The 18,187-nt window shown below is 55.2% G+C and overlaps 2 protein-coding genes across 5 annotated transcripts; one reads left to right on the forward strand and one right to left on the reverse strand.

Moving 5' to 3' along the window:
- HOOK2 (hook microtubule tethering protein 2) lies at positions 1-10,299 on the forward strand. Of its 4 annotated transcripts, none has more exons than XM_055566564.1 (22): positions 1-147; positions 651-736; positions 806-878; positions 1,816-1,866; positions 1,961-2,093; positions 2,191-2,258; positions 2,745-2,807; positions 3,116-3,196; positions 3,298-3,458; positions 3,545-3,685; positions 4,743-4,944; positions 5,247-5,357; positions 5,467-5,554; positions 5,943-6,012; positions 6,867-7,004; positions 7,100-7,187; positions 7,394-7,428; positions 9,068-9,150; positions 9,233-9,336; positions 9,504-9,614; positions 9,680-9,754; positions 9,857-10,299. In XM_055566564.1, the coding sequence occupies exons 1-22, from the start codon at positions 103-105 to the stop codon at positions 10,004-10,006; spliced, it is 2,157 nt and encodes a 718-aa protein (XP_055422539.1). In that variant the 5' UTR covers positions 1-102; the 3' UTR covers positions 10,007-10,299. The 4 variants fall into 4 exon arrangements, with proteins under 4 accessions (XP_055422539.1, XP_055422540.1, XP_055422541.1 ...); XM_055566565.1 differs by having other exon boundaries at positions 9,683-9,754; XM_055566566.1 differs by having other exon boundaries at positions 9,236-9,336.
- A 2,252-nt stretch (positions 10,300-12,551) lies between these two features.
- BEST2 (bestrophin 2) lies at positions 12,552-18,187 on the reverse strand. Its single transcript, XM_055566568.1, has 10 exons — positions 17,960-18,187; positions 17,415-17,667; positions 17,156-17,250; positions 15,484-15,717; positions 15,247-15,401; positions 14,826-14,903; positions 14,513-14,665; positions 14,345-14,425; positions 13,993-14,147; positions 12,552-13,367 (listed from the first exon to the last, which is right to left on the reverse strand). The coding sequence occupies exons 2-10, from the start codon at positions 17,564-17,566 to the stop codon at positions 12,932-12,934; spliced, it is 1,539 nt and encodes a 512-aa protein (XP_055422543.1). The 5' UTR covers positions 17,567-17,667; positions 17,960-18,187; the 3' UTR covers positions 12,552-12,931.

Here is an 18,187-nt window from a genome sequence, read left to right on the forward strand (position 1 = left end):
GGCCGAGCGGGAGGTCGGGGCTGCTGGCGCTCGCTGTTGGCTGATCTGGACGCCGCTGCGGTGGCGGGGCTGCACGGCCGGGGTCGAATCCGATCGGGAGCCATGAGCATGGACAAGGCAGAACTATGCGGGTCTCTGCTCACCTGGGTAGGTCGGGGGCGGGGCCAGGGACAGGTGTACGCCAACTTGGCTCTGTCCACCCACTCCGTCCTGGGGCTGGGAGGAGGAGGGGGTCGTCGGCCTGCTAGGTAGTTAAACTCTGGCCTGAGCACCTGCCCCGTCACGTGGCAATTTTGCTGGAAAGAACAGGTGAGGCCACGCCCCTTTGTGGCTGGGTCTTGTAGAAGGGGAGGGCCCAGGTGAGGTGGCCTGGTCACGTGGTGCCTGTGGGGACCAGGTGACTTGTGATTCTGCCCTCGCTTGGTTGCGCGGAGTTTGTTCGGCAGCGGTAGAGTGAGGCCACGCCCCCTCTGGTCGGTCCAGGTGAGCAGAGGCCACACCCCCACGGAGCTGGCTTCCTGGAGCAACTGGGCAGCAACTTCCGCCCATCCTTGTGAGGGTCCTGCTGACAGGAAAAGTCTTCGAAAGGGGCGTGGTTCCTTGGTCCCGGCCCCTAATTCTGCTTGTTGTACTTTCCTCTCCTCCCTCAGCTGCAGACGTTCAATGTCCCGCCCCCCTGTACCAGCCCCCAGGACCTGAGCAGTGGCCTGGCAGTAGCCTTTGTGCTGAACCAGATGTGAGTGGGGCTGAGGGGGAGGGTCCCAAAGGAATCCTCCAGCAGCTCATCCCACCTTCTCACCCCCAGAGACCCTTCCTGGTTCAACGAAGCGTGGCTCCAGGGCATTTCAGAGGACCCAGGTCCCAACCGGAGGCTGAAGGTGACAGGTGGACTCAGGAATGGGGGACAGACTGGTGAAGAGTTGATCAGGGACCGGTCAGTTAGACATATCCTGGGTGATGGACAGGAAGAGGGACAGTTGTATGGGGACCAGCTAACTATGTATTTGTTCATTCATTCTTGTATTAAGCAGGCCTGGGTGTGCAGCAAGGAGTAACACAGACAAAAAACTGCATACACAAGCATTAACATTGACTTCTAATAGCAGTTAGCTCTATGAAGCCAATAAAAGCTGGGTCGTGAGAGACAGCCAACTGAGAATGGGTGGGTGGTTACTCTAGACGGGCTGATCTCCAATGTGAGATTTGGAGGAATGGGATTCCAGACCCCAGGAACAAATGGAAAGGCCTTCAGTTGGGAATAAGCTTGGTGTGATCGAGGAATGAATGGCAGGGAGGTTAGAACAGAAAGCAGGAGTGTAGGAATGGTAGATGAGGTCATCAGGGACCTGGCAGGCTGGAGCAGGGAGGTAGATTCTATTTTAAGCTGTGTAAAGTCAAGAAAGGATTTTAGTAGAGGAAAGACACAAACCTGGCTGGGGCCTTGAAAAGCTCCCCCTGGCTGTTTGTAGAGGAATGGAGGGAAAGCAGCAAGACTGGAAGCTGTTGTAACCATTCACGTGAAAGAAGATGATGGTTAGGGGTCAAAGGGTAGTGGGGCAGGTGGTGAGAAGTGACTGGATCTGTGGGACACGTAAATAATATGGGCAGGTGGAGAAGAAGAGCAGGCAGTCAGACAGGTCAGTCCTAGGAGGGCGGACATTGAGACAGAGAATGGGACCAAACAGGATGAGACGACCAGGGATTAGGAGGTGAGGCAGAGAAGAAGAGGATGAGCTAGACAGGTTCAGGGTGGGGTCTGCCTGGCCCCTTCTGGGGGGCTTCAGACCCTGGACACAACTCCTTGCCCCTCCCCAGGTCAGCAATCTGAAGGCAATCTTACAGAGCCTAGTGGAGTACTCTCAGGATGTGAGTAACTGTAAAAGGATTTAGTGGGTTAGGTTGGGAGGAGCCGGGGGGAAATCCTTGAGCCCCTGATACCCCTTCATCCTCCCATCCTCAGGTCCTGGGGCATCCCATTTTGGAGCAGCACCTTCCAGATGTGAGCCTCATTGGCGAGTTCTCAGATCCAGAAGAGCTTGGCAAGCTGCTTCAGCTGGTTCTGGGTTGTGCCATCAGTTGCGAGAAAAAGCAGGGTATGGGAGGTTAGGGGTGGTCCCTAATGGGAAGACCCGAGAAAACCCTCCTCGCCCCTCCGACCCTTGCCTCAGTCTCCCCCACCTTGACCCTCAGAACACATCCAGAGAATCATGACACTAGAGGAATCCGTTCAGCATGTGGTGATGGAAGCCATCCAGGAGGTAGGTGGGGGTGCCCACTGTGGGAAGGAGCTTCAGGGGAGGGGACATTTCCAGGGCAGAGGCAGCTGGGCACAGGCTCTGCCCTGGTAAGGCCTGGGCTCTGTGTGGAACTCAGCTGGCCAGATTTCTCTGTCTCATGTGTCTGCCAGCTCCTCCCAGCTTGAAGTCACAACCTACTATGCTAAAAGGGCCAGGCCTCAGGAATTCTCAGATGGTCCAGTGGTTAGGAATGAATGCTTCCACTGCCATGGTCTGGGTTCAGTTCCTTCTCTGGATCTAGGATCCCAAATACTTTGCAGGGCAGCTGGGAGCTGGGGGGAAGAAGGACCAGGACTCCCTGTTTGTTGGACACATGGGAGAGCCTCTGGACTGGGGTTGTTTTGAAGGACGAGGATTCTTAGGCTGGATTGTAGAAACTTTGGAGTCTGCCCTCAGAGGCCCCAGCTCATCTCAGTGTTCTCCCACTGCCCTCTCCCCTCCCTCCAGCTCATGACCAAAGACACCTCTGACTCCCTGTCACCAGAAACATATGGGAACTTTGATAGCCAGGTAAAGGGTGGGGACCGTGTTAAAGTCCACCCCTATTACTGATTTTCCAGGGCTGCCTAAGGAGGAGGGGCTTGACCTTAAGCCTGTAAACCACTCCCATCCCCCAGGATCCTAGTCTCTTGCCAGGTCCCCAGGGCTCCAGAGTTGCCTTTCCTCCAGTCCCCTCAGGTCCAAGCTCTCTCTTAGATCTGAGGGTTTGTCAGCTCCCTCCGCTCTGTCCCTGGAGATCCCAGCCTCCCTTTCCGCATCCTCCTCCCCTGGATCCCTGAGTTTTTTTCTTCTCCCCGTCCCTCCACTCCTCTCATCAGTCCCGCAGGTACTACTTCCTGAGTGAGGAGGCTGATGAGGGGGACGAGCTGCGGCAGCGCTGTTTGGATCTGGAGCGGCAGGTGGGGCCGAGATGGGAGTTCTCAGGTGCTCCCAGGGTAGGGTTGCCCGCACAGCCTCCCCTCCCAGCTCCAGCTTATCTGTATGCCCTGCCTGCCCGCAGCTGGTTCTCCTGTCAGAGGAGAAGCAGAGCCTGGCTCAGGAAAATTCGGTTCTAAGGGAGCGGGTGGGCAGGCCCGAGGATGAGGGCGCCAGCGGCCTCACTGCCAAGAAGCTGCTGCTCCTGCAGACCCAGTTGGAGCAGCTGCAGGAAGAGAACTTCAGGTATGGCCAGGCGGGGGACAGGGCCAGCAGACCAGGAGCCTGGGGCAGGTACAGTCCCTTCATGTGACGCTTCCGCCATCCCCCAGGCTGGAGAGTGGCAGGGAGGACGAGCGCATGCGCTGTGTGGAGCTGGAGCGGGAGGTTGCCGAGCTGCAGCAGCGGAACCAAGCGCTGACCAGCCTGGCCCAGGAGGCGCAGGCTCTGAAGGATGAGATGGATGAGCTTCGGTGAGTGGCAGGTCCCCACTGCCAGACTGCCCCTCTGACGTCACTGTACCTCTGTAACCCCCAAATTCCTAGTGAGCCCTCACAATGCCCCATAGACTCTAAAATACTGTCCTGAACACTGCAACACTATCCTGGAACCCATCATGTCCTCTGGAGAACACCAAAGTCCCTGGATCCATGGTGGCCCCCCAGGACCCCATGATGCAATAACTTTGCCCTTGGTGACACCTCTGACCCCCCATCTCATGACTATCCCTTCTTATGATGCCACAGCATCCCTGAAACCGCAAAGTGCATTGTGGGCCCCCATAGTACCCACCCCTGAACCTCAATGTGCCTTCTGTAGCCTCAAAGAGCTCCCTTGTGATCCCTATGACACCTCTGTAATGTTAAAAGTTCCTAGTGAGCCCCTACCATATCTTCAAGAACCCCGTATTGCTATGCCTCAGAGATCCCCCATGACCATGACCCCTCCATGGCCCCTGCACCCACAATGCCCTTATTGGCCCCAAAGCCATCTCATGACCCCAGAGTGTCCAAGGAGGCTCCTCAGATCCTCTGGGCCCCATCATTCCTCCTGTAACCCCAGTCGTTTTGTGTCTCCCAGAAAACCCCTGATTTTGATCTTGGGGTAACCATTGATGTTTGGGGCTTCCCAGGTGGCTCACTGGTAAAGAATCTGCCTGCCAATGTGGGAGACACATGAGATGTGGGTCCCATCCCTAGGTCGGGAAGATCCCCTGGAGAAGGAAATGGCAGCCCACTCCAGTATTCTTGCCTAGAAAAATCGCATGGACAGAGGAGCCGTGGGGTCCCAAAGAGTCAGACATGACTGAGCCACCGAGCACGAACACAACCATTTATGTTTAGGTCTTCCTTTATGCTCCCTAATGATCACCCAACATCACCAGGCCCCGCTGACCCCTGACCTTCCTGAACCAAATGCCCAAGGCTGACCTGACACCTTCCCCTGCCCTGAGGGCCTCGCATCCAAGCTGAACCCTTGCAGACCCAAGCAGACCCCCACCTCCTCTTTCCATTTGCCCCGGCCCCCCAGGCAGTCCTCCGAGCGTGCCGGGCAGCTGGAAGCCACGCTGAACAGCTGCAGACGCCGCCTGGGCGAGCTGCGGGAGCTTCGGCGGCAGGTGCGGCAGCTGGAGGAGTGCAACGCCGGCCACGCGGAGCGCACACGACAGCTGGAGGAAGAACTGCGCCGGGCCGGATCCCTGCGTGCTCAGCTAGAGGCGCAGCGGCGACAGGTGTGGGTGGGAGCCTGGACCCAGACTGGGGTGGGGGCTCCTCTCGGCTGGCTACTGACTTTGGCCTACCCTCAGCAGAGTGCTGAGCTAGTCCACCCGGAGCCCGCCCCCTCGTTTACGTAGAGGCCACACCCTCTAGACTGGACAGCTCTGCTCTAGCTTTGCAAGCCCCGCCTCTTCACTTAAGCCCCGCCTCTTCCAAGTCTCTTTCTGCGGGTCCCTCTGGCCCCGCCCTTTCACCTTGTACTCAGTCCCTGTCCCTCCCTCTCACCCTGTAGTCCTCTCCCCTCGCCTCTGTTCAGGTTCAGGAACTGCAGGGCCAACGGCAAGAGGAGGCCATGAAGGCTGAGAAATGGCTATTCGAGTGCCGCAATCTGGAGGAAAAGTATGAGTCGGTGACAAAGGAGAAGGAGGTGAGGCTGAGGTCCTACTGCCCAAGCCTCACCCTGCCCATCAAGGCAAAGCCCATTTCCCAGGAGGCCGATCCTGCCTCAAGTGGCCTGTTGCACCCTGTCCCTCCAGCGGCTGTTGGCAGAGCGGGACTCCCTGCGGGAGGCCAATGAGGAGCTGCGCTGCGCCCAGATGCAGCCTCGGGGGCTGGCCCAGGCCGGTGAGTTGGAGGTTCATCCCAGGGCCTGGGAGAGCTCTGGCCTGGAGCCTTACCTGGCCACATGTGCTGTTAGGGCAAGCAGAAAAGGCAGTGCCCAGGGCTTGTCTAGTTTGGGGTCGCAGAGCGAGGCCATGCTGGAGGGAGTCTCAAGTGGAAAGAGGTGATGTGGCCCAATGGAAAGCAGCAAGAGCTGTCCTTCGGGGCTCTAAGGGGGTGAGCAAAGGCAAACTCAGGCTAAATATCATGGCTCCCTTTCAAGCTGGGTGTGGGGTTTGTGTCAAGTCAGGCATTGGTCAAACTTGAGTCCCCAAAGATGCTTCATCCAAGGATCCTAGGGATGGGGACAAGAACTGTGACACCACCTGAAGAGTTTTCTCACATTCTCCAGACCCCTCACTGGATCCCACCTCACCGGCTGTGGGAAACTTAGCAGCTGAGATCCTTCCTGCAGAGCTCAGGTATCCAGGGGTCAGTCACTCAGAGCTCTGGTCCCACTGGAGCCTGCCAGTTCCCACCCTGAACCCCGTTCCCACCCTCAACCCCATCCCCAAAGCAGGTACTTACCACTTGCCAGACCTGCTCAGCTTGGTTCCCAAGTCCTAGCCGAGCTTTTTTTCCTCCACCCTATGGACTGTAGTCCACCAGGCTTCTCCATCCATGGAATTCTCCAGGCAAGAATACTGGAATTGGTTGCCATTCCCTTCTCTAGGGGAATCTTCCTGACCCAGGGATCCAACCCAGGTCTCCTACATTGCAAGCAGATTCTTAACCATCTGAGCCACCAGGGGAGTCCTTTATGCTCACCCACTTCTAATTCTGCTTTTAACTGGCTGGGACTCTAGCCCTGTTGGTGGCTCCCCTCACCTCTTTGGGATCTACCCTCAGTGCACCAATTAGATCCAACTTATCTGTCTCCACTGCCCAGGCAAAAATCCTTTGCCCTGCGCCGCCCACATCAGGTTCTGCCCCCAGGACACAGCCCTGTTCTCAGAGTATTCCCTGCTGGGATCAGTGTCCTATATCCTGCCCACATGAACTCCCAGTCCAGCTTTCCTCTTTGCAGTGTTTTCCTATCCCGGAGCCCCATCTCAGTGCTCATGGCTCTGTCCACTTTGTGCCACCCCACCAGCGCTCTGCCCACCCACTCCTAGGCTCAGTCCCGGGTACTCTAACCCTACCCTAGGGTCTGACTGGGCCCTTCCCCTGGGCTTTGTCCCTCTCTCTGCCCCGTCCGCCCAGTTTCCCTCCCGGAGCCCTGTAGGCCTGAGTGGTGACCCATCCCCAGACCTGCTCACTCCTTCCCCATCCCCAGGGAAACACTCCTGCGACTTCAATTGGAGAACAAGCGCCTGTGCCAGCAGGAGGCAGCCGACAGGGAACGGCAGGAGGAGCTGCAGCGCCACCTGGAGGAGGCCAACCGTGCGCGCCACCGCCTGGAGACGCAGCACCGGTGAGGACCCACCCTGCGGAGGAGGGCCTCCCCCTTAAGCTTGGAGAGGGAGTGAGGGAGGGCGCAGGCACTGAGCGGGGCCCCCACCTCCGCAGGCTGAACCAGCAGCAGCTGTCGGAGCTGAGGGCCCAGGTGGAGGACCTTCAGAAGGCCCTACAGGAGCAGGGGGGCAAGACTGAGGACGTGAGTGCCCACCTCCTCCCTGCCTGGCCCTCCCCTGTGCCCACCAGTAACCCTCCTCTCTCTCCCCACTGCTGCCTGATGCCCCGTGAAGTCCATAGTAAGTACCTTGGGCTCAGAGTGCCACTCCCGACCCTCACCCGCCAAGAAGGTTGGGACCTCTGGACACCTCATCCCCACACTCACCCAGCGCCTCTTCTCTCCTCCAGTCAATCCTGCTGAAGAGGAAGTTGGAGGAACATCTGTGAGTCGGGTGGGGGGAAAGATTGGGGCAAAGGTGTAGGGGATGGATCTGGTGTCCATGGGGAGTTGTTTATGAGGCCAGGGGTCAGCTGACACACAGACTAAAGTGTCAGCTCCCCTGGGGTCTTATAGACCAAAGGAAGGTGTGTGGACTATTTTGGGGGAACAATTGGGAGTCACTCAGGGAATTTCAGCAAGGTTGTGTGACAAAGTGATAGTCAGCTTTTATTACTTTTTTGCATTGCAAAAAAAAAAAAAATAATAAGCTTTTTTTTTTTTTTTTTTTTTCATTTTTGAAAACACTGCTCAGCTTGTGGGATCTTAGTTCCCCAACCAGGGATAAAACCTGGGCCCACAGCTGTGAAAGCTCCACGTCCTAACCACTGGACCGCTAGGGAATTCCTAAAAAATAAAGTTCTTTATTAAAAAGAACTTTCTTAAATAAATAAAGAAAGAAACTATTTTAGATAGCTATCACAATTATAATTTAAAAACCAAAACGTATACCAAGTTATACAGAAATAAAGGGTAAACATCTCAGTCTTCCCTCATTAACTCAGTTTCTGCCCCATTCCAGCCCCATTTCTATTAGTTCATTATGGAAATTTTTCTATAATTTTTAAAGCAAATTCAAATGAATATGAATATAGCTTTTTACTCTCATTCCTAATTTACACAAAAGGTAGTATAATATGTACACTTTGCTTTCCCTACTTAACCAGTTAACTGGGGAAATTTCTTCGTATGAATAAATAAAGGGAGACCTTATTATTAATTTCTTGATATAGCAGTCTTTGTCAGCTGGGGTTCCATGGGGAAACTGGACCTTACAGAAAATGATTTTCATGACTATTCTCTCAGTTCTGCCAAGACTGGAATGTACCTAATGCCAACCTAGAGCACAGAAAGCTATTTCCTTATAGAAGATGAATACCTGGAGGCATTAGGGCTTAATTCTGTAGAATTCTGGTCTAGAAGGGCTGGCATATAGCATTTTTTTGGTAATATCGTAATTGATTTAATTCATTCTTTCTAGGCATTTGCGATTTCAATGTGTGCAACAAAGTAAAATCTTATATATGTATCATTTTGTTTGTGTGCAAATATATCACACACACACAAAAAGGAATGGGTGGCTCCCAGGGCATATGGGTTTGTAATTTTAGTAGATATAGCTGAAGGTTCACTATTAGATGTTATACCATGTTCCAAGTCCATGATACATGATATTAGTCTCATTTAAAGGGATCTTTGGGGTTTTGCCCCAGGTGGCAGAATGCAAACTATTAGCTTGTATTTCCTTTCATTAGAAGAGATTTGCATTCTAGAGAGATCCCTGGCTGCTGGGTGGGGAATGGAACTAAAGAGTTGAGAGTAGAAGGCTGGCAAGGGATGACGGTGCCTGGACCAGCATGTGGGCTGTGGAATGGAGAGAAGTGGACAGATGGGGGAGGGAGGGCTGGTGCAGGGGCCACCTGGTGAGGGTCATGGAGGGTTGTGGCTCTGATGGCTGAAGAGATGGTGGTGCCGGGACACATAGCCCCCAGACTTGGAGTCAGGTGGAGAGGTCTGCAGGAACACTTCTGGGAAGCAGAGAAATGGGCCCGGAACTGAGACTGCCTCTGGCTCCCCACCTGCAGGCAGAAGCTGCATGAAGCAGATCTGGAGCTGCAGCGGAAGCGCGAGTACATCGAGGAACTGGAGCCCCCCGCCGACAGCAGCAGTGAGGGGGCGCTCAGTGGCCTGGATGGGTGGGGGGAGCCCCCAAGCTCTGCACAGAGCTTAGGGGCCACCTTGACTCCCAGCAGCCCGGCGAATCGAGGAGCTTCAGCACAGCCTGCAAAAGAAGGACGAGGACTTACGGGCCGTGGAGGAGCGGTACCGCCGCTATGTGGACAGGGCGCGCGTGGTGAGGACGCTGGGTACCCCGCTGGCCTCCTGCCCGGGCCACTGCTGCCCACCTGGCAACTCTCTGCCTCCTGGCCCCATGCCTGTCCTGCCGCATCATGTCACAGAATTCTGCATCATGGCCGGTGGGGCCAAGGTCACCTTGACTGTGTCTTTCCCCACCCCTAGGTCATACAGACCCTGGAACCCAAGCAGCAACCACCTGGCGGGGCTCCCCTAGATCTCCACGCCCTGAGGACACAGCTCCGGGAGCGGGACGTCCGAATTCGGCACCTGGAGGTGGGTGTCCTAACCCCTTCTCACTGCCACCAGTATATCCAGTCCCTTGACTGTTCCCTCCTTAGCAGATGGACTTCGACAAGAGTCGAAGTCAGCGGGAGCAGGAAGAAAAGCTGCTCATCAGTGCCTGGTATAATATGGTGAGTGCACCATCACCTGCCTGAAGTACTGGGAGCGTGGGGGGTGCTGGTGTCCTGGAGGCTCATCTGACTCCAGCCGTGCCCCTCCCTCCCTCCCTCCAGGGCATGGCTCTACAGCAGCGAGCTGGGGAAGAGCGGGCCCCTGCCCATGCCCAGTCGTTCTTGGCACAGCAGCGGCTGGCCACCAACGCTCGCCGTGGACCCCTGGGACGCCTAGCAACCCTGAACATGCGCCCTGCCGACAAGCACTGATGGATCGCAGGATCCTGCCACCTGCCCAGCTTTATCCACCCTGGATTCCCCCAACTCACAGGGGGCCCAGAATTATGCCTCAGCTGGTTGCTTGAGAGCCTTGAAGTCACAGTCTGTGCACCTTTCTCTCTCAGCTGGGACAAGAGTGTAGGAGGCAGGTGGGAGGCAAGAATGGGCCTACTCTTTTTAGCAATGTGATTCTTATTCTTGATTTTCTCCCTGGGGTTAGTGAGCTGCAGGGGATAGAGTGATTTTATATTTGAGAAGAAAAATAATAAAGACTTTTAATCTGACCTGGCTGGACTCTGGGCACTGAGGGCAGGGGGAGATGGTGGGCAAGGGGCTAAGATCATTGCTTTTAAGAAAAGGCTGGCTTATGTTCTTTGTTGGGTTTTTTTTTGGCTGAGCTGGGTCTTCATTTTGGTGCAGGATTTCTTTAGTTGTGGCGAGTGGGAGCTATTTTTGTTGTGGAGCATGGGCTCTAGAGTGTGTGGGCTCAGTAGTTGTGGCCCAGGGGCTTAGTTGCTCTGAAGTATGAGATCTTAGTTCCTCAACCAGGGATCAAACCCAAGTCTCCTGAATTGCAAGGCAGATTCTTAACCACTGGACCACCAGGGAAGTCCCCCTTAACTTTTATTCTAAGTGAAGTGGGAAACACAGACGGTTCTGAGCAAAGGAGGAATGTGACCTGATTCAAGTGTTCATAGGCTCCTTTTGGTCCTGTGGGAGGAACAGACTGTGGAGGTGTTAGGGTCAGAGCTGAAAGACCTAGTCACTATCCACATGGGTGGTTGGATGATAGTGAGGGCTCTGGCCAGAGTGGGAATCCTAGAGGAATAGGAAATGGTTGGATTCTGGATACAATTGGAAGATTAAGCTGATGGGATTTGCTGTCCCTTCACTTCATGGGAAATAGATGGGGAAACAGTGGAAACAGTGTCAGACTTTATTTTGGGGGGCTCCAAAATCACTGCAGATGGTGACTGCAGCCATGAAATTAAAAGACGCTTACTCCTTGGAGGGAAAGTTATGACCAACCTCGATAGCATATTGAAAAGCAGAGACATTACTTTGCCAACAAAGGTCCGTCTAGTCAAGGCTATGGTTTTTCCAGTGGTCATGTATGGATGTGAGAGTTGGACTGTGAAGAAAGCTGAGCACTGAAGAATTGATGCTTTTGAACTGTGGTGTTGGAGAAGACTCTTGAGAGTCCCTTGGACTGCAAGGAGATCAGCCCTGGGATTTCTTTGGAAGGAATAATGCTAAAGCTGAAACTCCAGTACTTTGGCCACCTCATGCAGAGTTGACTCATTGGAAAAGACTCTGATGCTGGGAGGGATTGGGGGCAGGAAGAGAAGGGGACAACAGAGGATGAGATGGCTGGATGGCATCACTGACTTGATGGACATGAGTCTGAGTGAACTCCGGGAGTTGGTGATGGACTGGGAGGCCTGGCATGCTTCGATTCATGGGGTCGCAAAGAGTCGGACACGACTGAGGGACTGAACTGAACTGATAAGGAGAAGCGATGAAAGAGAGAGAGAGAACCTGGGGACTCCCCTGCCAGTCCAGTGGTTAACACTGTGCTTCCACTACTGGGGGCCTGCGTTTGATCCCTGCTCAGGGAACCAAGACACCACTTGCAGCTCTGCATGGCCAAAACATACACATATATGTGTGTGTGTGTGTGTGTGTGTATATATATATATATGTATTTTTTTTTTAAGGGACTTCTCTAGTGGTCCAGTGGTTAAGAATCCACCTTGCAATCATGAAACACAGGTTGGATCCCTAGTCAGGGCACTAAGATGTCACATACTGTAGAGGAACTAAACCTGCACCAAACCAAAAGATCCTGCATGACCAAACGAAGATCTCGTGTGCTTCAACTAAGATCCAATGCAGCCACATAAATAAAATGTTTTTTAAACAAATAAATGAACTTAAAAAAAAAAAAGAAGTTGAAGGTGACTCCCAGGTTTTGTCCTCAGGAAGAACAAAGCTGATGGAAGATAAACAAGTGGGGAGTCGACAGGGAACTAGTTTGGGGAGCATGTTATGTTCAAGGTGCCCATGAGATCTATACATAGAGATGTTGAGTAGACAGGTGGCTCTCTGCATCTAGAGTGTGGGAAGGGACCCTGGCTGGACTTCTAAATTCAGGAGTCATGTACATACGATTGATGTAAGACCTAGAGCATTGTAGAGGCAGAGGGGTCACTTGCAGAAGCAAGGCTGGCAGAATTCCCTGGCGGTTCTGTGGTTAGGACTTCTCACTCCATTGCAACGGGTCCATCCCTGCAACTAAGCTGCAGGGCGTGGCCAAAAATAAACAAAAGGTTGGGGGGAGAAAGCATGGTCCTGGGACCTGTGAATCCTATATTGATGAATGTGTAAAACCATGGGCACTGAATGGGGCCGTTTCAGAGAGTAGAATTTGGAAGTGGACAGGACATCATCAAATAATCCTTAAAGCTTACCTAGCATAACGCCTGGCAGGAGTTAGGTTTTTAGAAAAAAAAAAAAAAAAAAAACTACAATTTTATTGAGCACCTATTATGTATCAAACATTTTTTAAAGCCGCTTTCATTTCATCCACACAGCTCAGGAGATGGGCACTCACTTATATGTCCAGTCTATAGAAAGAAGAAAGGCAGGTCGCAGGGATAAAAGCTTCTCACGCAGTGGCGGGAAGTAGAGCTGGCGCTAAGGCCCAGCTAGCTGTTCAAAGAAGCTGGAAGGATACCCCGCCCTTAGTGCAGCCCTCGGCCCACAGGAGGCGCTCCAACGCTCTGTGCCAAACGTAAAGTTGGGGCGCAGGCAGGTAAGAAGGGGGCTGGCCGAGTCCACACGCAGCTTATGCAGACCCAAACTGCTGCAGGCAGGCTTGTTTCCCTGTCCTTGGGAATTCAGGGTCCAAAGGTCTCAGGCTAGACTCTCCTCCTCCTCGCCAATGGGGCTGGGCAGCCAGGGCGGAGCCGGCCCCCGGGTCCCAGACAACGGCACCACGGTTAAGGGCTCAGAGGGCGCCCTGGGAGCGGGGACGGGGGCAAGCGACTCGGGGCCGGTGAGGGGCTCAGACTCCGGCTCCGGCTGGCCTAAGTCGACCAGCGGGCCTTCGCAGCCACACTCCGGGACCGCGCCGTCGGGAGCGCCTGCGCACGCGCAGCTAGCAGCCATGGATTCCTCCGACACGTGGCTGTTCTTGCGGCGCAGCAAGGGCACGCGCCGGCCCAGCAGGCCACCTGTGCCCATGCCCGTGCCCACTGGCAGGAGGCGCTGCAGGAAGTCGCCGTGTGCTTCATTCAGCGGCACGTCCAAGCCGTCCTGACGCTGGAACTGCATGTCCTCCTTGGCCAGCCTGCAGGAGAGACAGAGGGTCAGCGCTGCCGCCTCTCCCGTCTTCATCAACAGAGCTGAGACCGCGCACGCTACTTTTCCTGCCTCCACCCATCTCATTGTTCCACTTCTCCCAGAAGTCTTGGCTTGCCCCTTCCAGAGCCTGGCCTTATCCTCTAGCTCTGGCTATGAGCAAACTTAGGCCTTAAAAGGCTTAGTTGGGGCTCTGCCTCGTGTTGCTTCTGGTCTGCCCAATCCTCATAGACTGTAGCCTTTAGTGTCCCGGCTCCAGACCTTGACCCGGATCCCTGACACCTCATCCTAGTTCTATTGACTGTAGCTTTTAGCTCCGAATCTCCAGGGTGTAGCCTTTAGCCCCGTTCTGGTCACCCACTGCCCCTTCAATTAGACACAACCTGCAGTCATGCATCCAGAGGATGAGATGGTTGGATGGCATCACCAACTCAATGAGTTTGAGCATGAGTTGGACATGAGTTTGAGCAAACTCCAGAAGATGGTGAAGGACAAGGAAGCCTGTTGTGCTGCAGTTCATGGGGTCCCTAAGAGTTGGACACGACTGAGAGACTGAACGACGACACAGTCATGAGACCCCACCCAAGAGGCCCTGTCCACCCCCACTGGCTCACGTGATGTCAAAGGTAGAGCCCTGGAAGGAGGGCTGCTGCATCAGGAAGGCGGTGGCTGCGGTGTAGGGAGCGCGAGCCTCAGCCGTGTCCCAGTACAGGTCCTTCTCCAGCATGGCCAGGTCATCATACATCTCGTCCACAGCCAGCATTGACACCTGCGGGAGAGGATATGCAGGGAAAAGTGGGGCATGGAAAAGCACTGGCACCATAGGGTGGACCCCTCAGGATGGGTAGGAAGGTGGCTATCAAAGAGAGAGGATGGTTCAGGAATGATGTGTGGAAGAGTCTTGGCAGGGCTGGGGCCAGGGTCCCTTTAGGAGCCTAGGAATGGTCTCAACTGAGAGAATCTCACCTGGAAGCATCGGTCGATCAAAAAATTGGTCTCAAAGTCATCGTCGTCCTCTCCAAAGGGGTTGATGAGCTGCTCAGCTACCTGAGTGGGGAGAGAGGAGGTAAGCAGAGCCCTGAGAACCCCTGCCCACTTCGCCCCTGTAGTCCTGGCCTTGGGACCCCCACCCACCTTGAGCCAACCAGCATAGAAGAAGAACTGCAGCAGGGTGAAGATTGGCACGCACAGGTCCAGGTCGTGATCTTTGTAGCCCTGTGCTGGGTCCAGGAACTGGCGGCCAATGAGGCAAGCCAGGAAGTAGCTGTACACAGCAATGGTCACCACCTTGGGGGACGGGGTGCCAGTCAGGTCTTGAAAGTCATGGAGAGACCAGAGCTAGGACCACTAGTCACTGTGACAGGGTCTCAGCTAGTCCTTAGTTTTTCCTTGAGACCAATGCTCCAGAGCCTCTGACACAGGATATAAAAAGGCAGAACCAGGTTACCTGGGTGTAGACAAGGGGCACGCTAATCCAGTCATAGTGAAAGAGCATCCCACATTTGCTCCGAAACACATTCAGCTCCTGGTGGGGCAGATATAGGTCATGAGGGGGCTGAAATGTGAGCTCACACATGGGGATTAAGTAGGGGGTTACCTGGGATGGAGGTGAGTGGTCACCTAGTGGGAGGCGGGCATGTGCTTCCAGGGACTAGAGAGTCTTTAGTGGTGAGTGTGTATACCTAGGGGCATTATTCACCTAGAAACCGTCCCATAGCGATACGTGTACACCTCGGGGCTCTAGATAAGGGTGTTTGGAATCCGCCCTGTGAAAGGCACGTGGCAAGTCACAATATGACACAACCTCAGGGTGGGTGGGGTATAATTTTTTTTTTTTTTTTTTAAGAATGACCATCCGGATAACCCACCTCCAGCAGTAGCTTAAAGGCGCCGTTGTCGCGGATGCGGCCCTCGCGCCGAGCCTGCGCCGCCAGGTTGCAGAACCAGACGCAAGGCACCCAGTACTTGTTGTAGGATGAGTTTAGGTTCTCGAACTTCTTGCGCTCCTCGCGGGTCATAAACCCTGCGCGGGCGAGGTCGGGAGTTATTTGCCCCGCCCCTACCTTGCCCCCGCCGCCTGCGTCCCGTTTTGGCCGGAGCCTCACCTGCTTCCACCACATGATCTATGGTGGGGAAGCGCTTGAAGACCGCGGTGCTGACCGAGCGCAGGATAAGCACCCCGGAGAGCCCTGCGTAGCGCATGAGCGTGCGTCGGTAGAGGCGGCCGCGCTCATCGTGTCCGTGCACTGTGCCAACCACGACGCACATGAGCGCGTCGGTCAGGGGCATGGATAGGTACTGGTTCCACCAACGGTGCACTACCAGCGTCACGTAGAAGCCTGCGGGAGAGCCGGGGATGGGGGAGAGGGCTCAGTTGGGAAACTAGGGTCAGGGAGTTGGGAGCCCAGATCAAGGGAAGAGGAGCCGACCTGGGTCTTGCATCAGGAGCACGGGGTAACTGGACACCCAGACCATGTGGGACCACGTGGGCTGGGAACCTGAGGATCTAGCCCTGAGGTCAGAGGTTGGTGCAGGCTGAATCACCCTGGCTGCTTGGATGTCATCTGAGATGGGAGATTAGGATCTCCATATAGAGGTGAAGGACTTCCCTGGTGGCTCAGACGGTAAAGCGTCTGCCTACAATGCAGGAGACCCGTGTTCAATCCCCGGGTCGGGAAGATCTCCTGGAGAAGGAAATGGCAACCCACTCCAGTATTCCTGCCTGGAAAATCTCATGGATGGAGGAGCCTGGTAGGCTACAGTCCATGAGATTGCAAAGAGTCACACACGACTGAGCGACTTCACTCACTCAAAGAGGTGAAGGAGGGCTTCCCAGGTGGAGTTAGTGGTAAAGAATCCTCCCGCCAATTGGATCCCTGGGTGGGGAAGATCTGGAGTAGGAAATGGCTATCCATTTCAGTATTCTCGCCTGGAAAATCCCATGGACAGAGGAGCCTGGTGGGGTACCGTCCGAGGGATCTCAAGAGTCAGACACGACTGAGCACACATCAAGGTGAAGACATGGAGCCCACAGGTAAGTTGTCACCAAGGCCATAGGGAGCCCCTGAGCCAGGGGTGTGTGAAGGGGTTGGGCACACGGTCTAAGTTAGGAAACCTAGGGCAAGCTGGTCACCCCATCCTTATGGGCCCAGAATGGTGGGAGGAAGGCTGATATTATGTGAAATCATTGAGGACAGGGAGCTGGCGGACTTGTCAGAGAGATGCCCCTCAGGATGGACTTGAAATGAGGGAGTCCTATGGGATCTTTGGAGGGGGTCCCTGGGATGGCTCAGATGATAAAGAATCTGCCCGCAGTGCAAGAGACCTGGGTTTGATCCCTGGGTCTGGAAGATCCCTCGGAGAAGAGAATAGCAACCCACTCCAGTATTCTTGCCTGGAGAATTCCATGGTCAGAGAAGCCTGGCGGGCTATAGTTCACGGGGTCTCAAAGTGTCAGACATGACTGAGTGACTAACACACACTGGGGATCAGAACATGTGAGGGGAGGCACTGGTAAGCCCATGCAGACACAGATGGGAGTCCCTGAGGTGACCAGGGATAAGCCTGTGGATGACACACAGCTCTCTCATGGGGGAACTTCAGGGGATACACTGACTAGGTGACCTCCAAGGTCCTGGGAATCGATGCCATACCTGGAGTAAAGGATGCAGAAATGGGGATGTGCGGGGATGGCTTTGAGGAAGGGTCTCAGAAAGCAGGAATGGCTATGGGTGTCTCGGGATGAAGAGAATGGGAAACTCCGGAGCGCGAACCCACCCAGCACGAAGGAGACCGGGATGAGACTGGCGTACCGGTCGCAGTAAAGGACGAGCTTCTCGAAGTAGCGTTTCTGGTCTTCGGTCAGCACGAAGCTGCGAGGGAGAGGGGCACCGGGTCACCGGCGAGCCCAGGTCCCCAGCAGCCGGTCTCTTCCCGCACCCACTCCGGGGCCGCCCCGGAGCCCCTCCTGAGACCTCCCTCAGGCACGGCACTCCCCATCCCCTCCCCACCCTACCCACCCCCGGGGCCGCCTCACCGATAGGCGGCACTCAGCGCCATGTAGAGTCCAAGGAAACAGAGCAGCTCGCGCCACAGAAGTTTATAGATGCTCCCGCGCCACAGCAGCAGCAGCTTCGAGAAGCCGCCGAAGCGCGCCTTCGCCACGCGCGCCGTGTACGTGACGGTCATCGCGGCGCCCGGGCCGGTCGCGCCAAAGGAGAGGGGGCGCTGGATCGGACCTAGGCTTGGGGGCCGAGGAGTAGGGGGCCGGGACGGAGCCGGGCTGGAGGCTGTGGGCGGGGGTGGAGAGATGCGGGCCCGGCTCGACTCTGCGCGCTGTTCCGAGCCCGACCACCTTACCAGCTCCTGGGTTCCGGCTCTTGCTCGGGTTCCCCTCTCCTCCCACCTGCTCTGCCCTCCCCTAGCCCCCAGCCCTCCTCTCCAAGGCCCCCTCTTCCAGGTCACTCCCTTCCTTGGACTCCCGGTCCCAGCGTCTTGTACAGACCTTCCCTGGCCCTCTCCGTCTATCTCCCACCCTCAAGACCCTTAGGTTTTATCCCTCTCAGATCCCATACCCCTTACCTGGACGCCATCTACACTTTCCTCTGCTCCCTGAGTCCTGAACCCTTTAGTTTCTAAGTTCCCAGGGCTCCAACTGAGTTTCATCCCCAATTCTCTTTCCTCAAGTTCCACTTCGACCTTTCCTCTCCTCCTCCCCTAACCCAATCTGGGCCCATTCTCTGCCCTGCGCTTTCTTTTGAAGTCCTCCAAAGCCTGGCCCCCAAGCCTCCTGGCCCCCAGGTCCCTTCC

This window comes from Bubalus kerabau, chromosome 1, assembly GCF_029407905.1.
Source record: "Bubalus kerabau isolate K-KA32 ecotype Philippines breed swamp buffalo chromosome 1, PCC_UOA_SB_1v2, whole genome shotgun sequence".
NCBI lineage: Eukaryota > Metazoa > Chordata > Mammalia > Artiodactyla > Bovidae > Bubalus > Bubalus kerabau.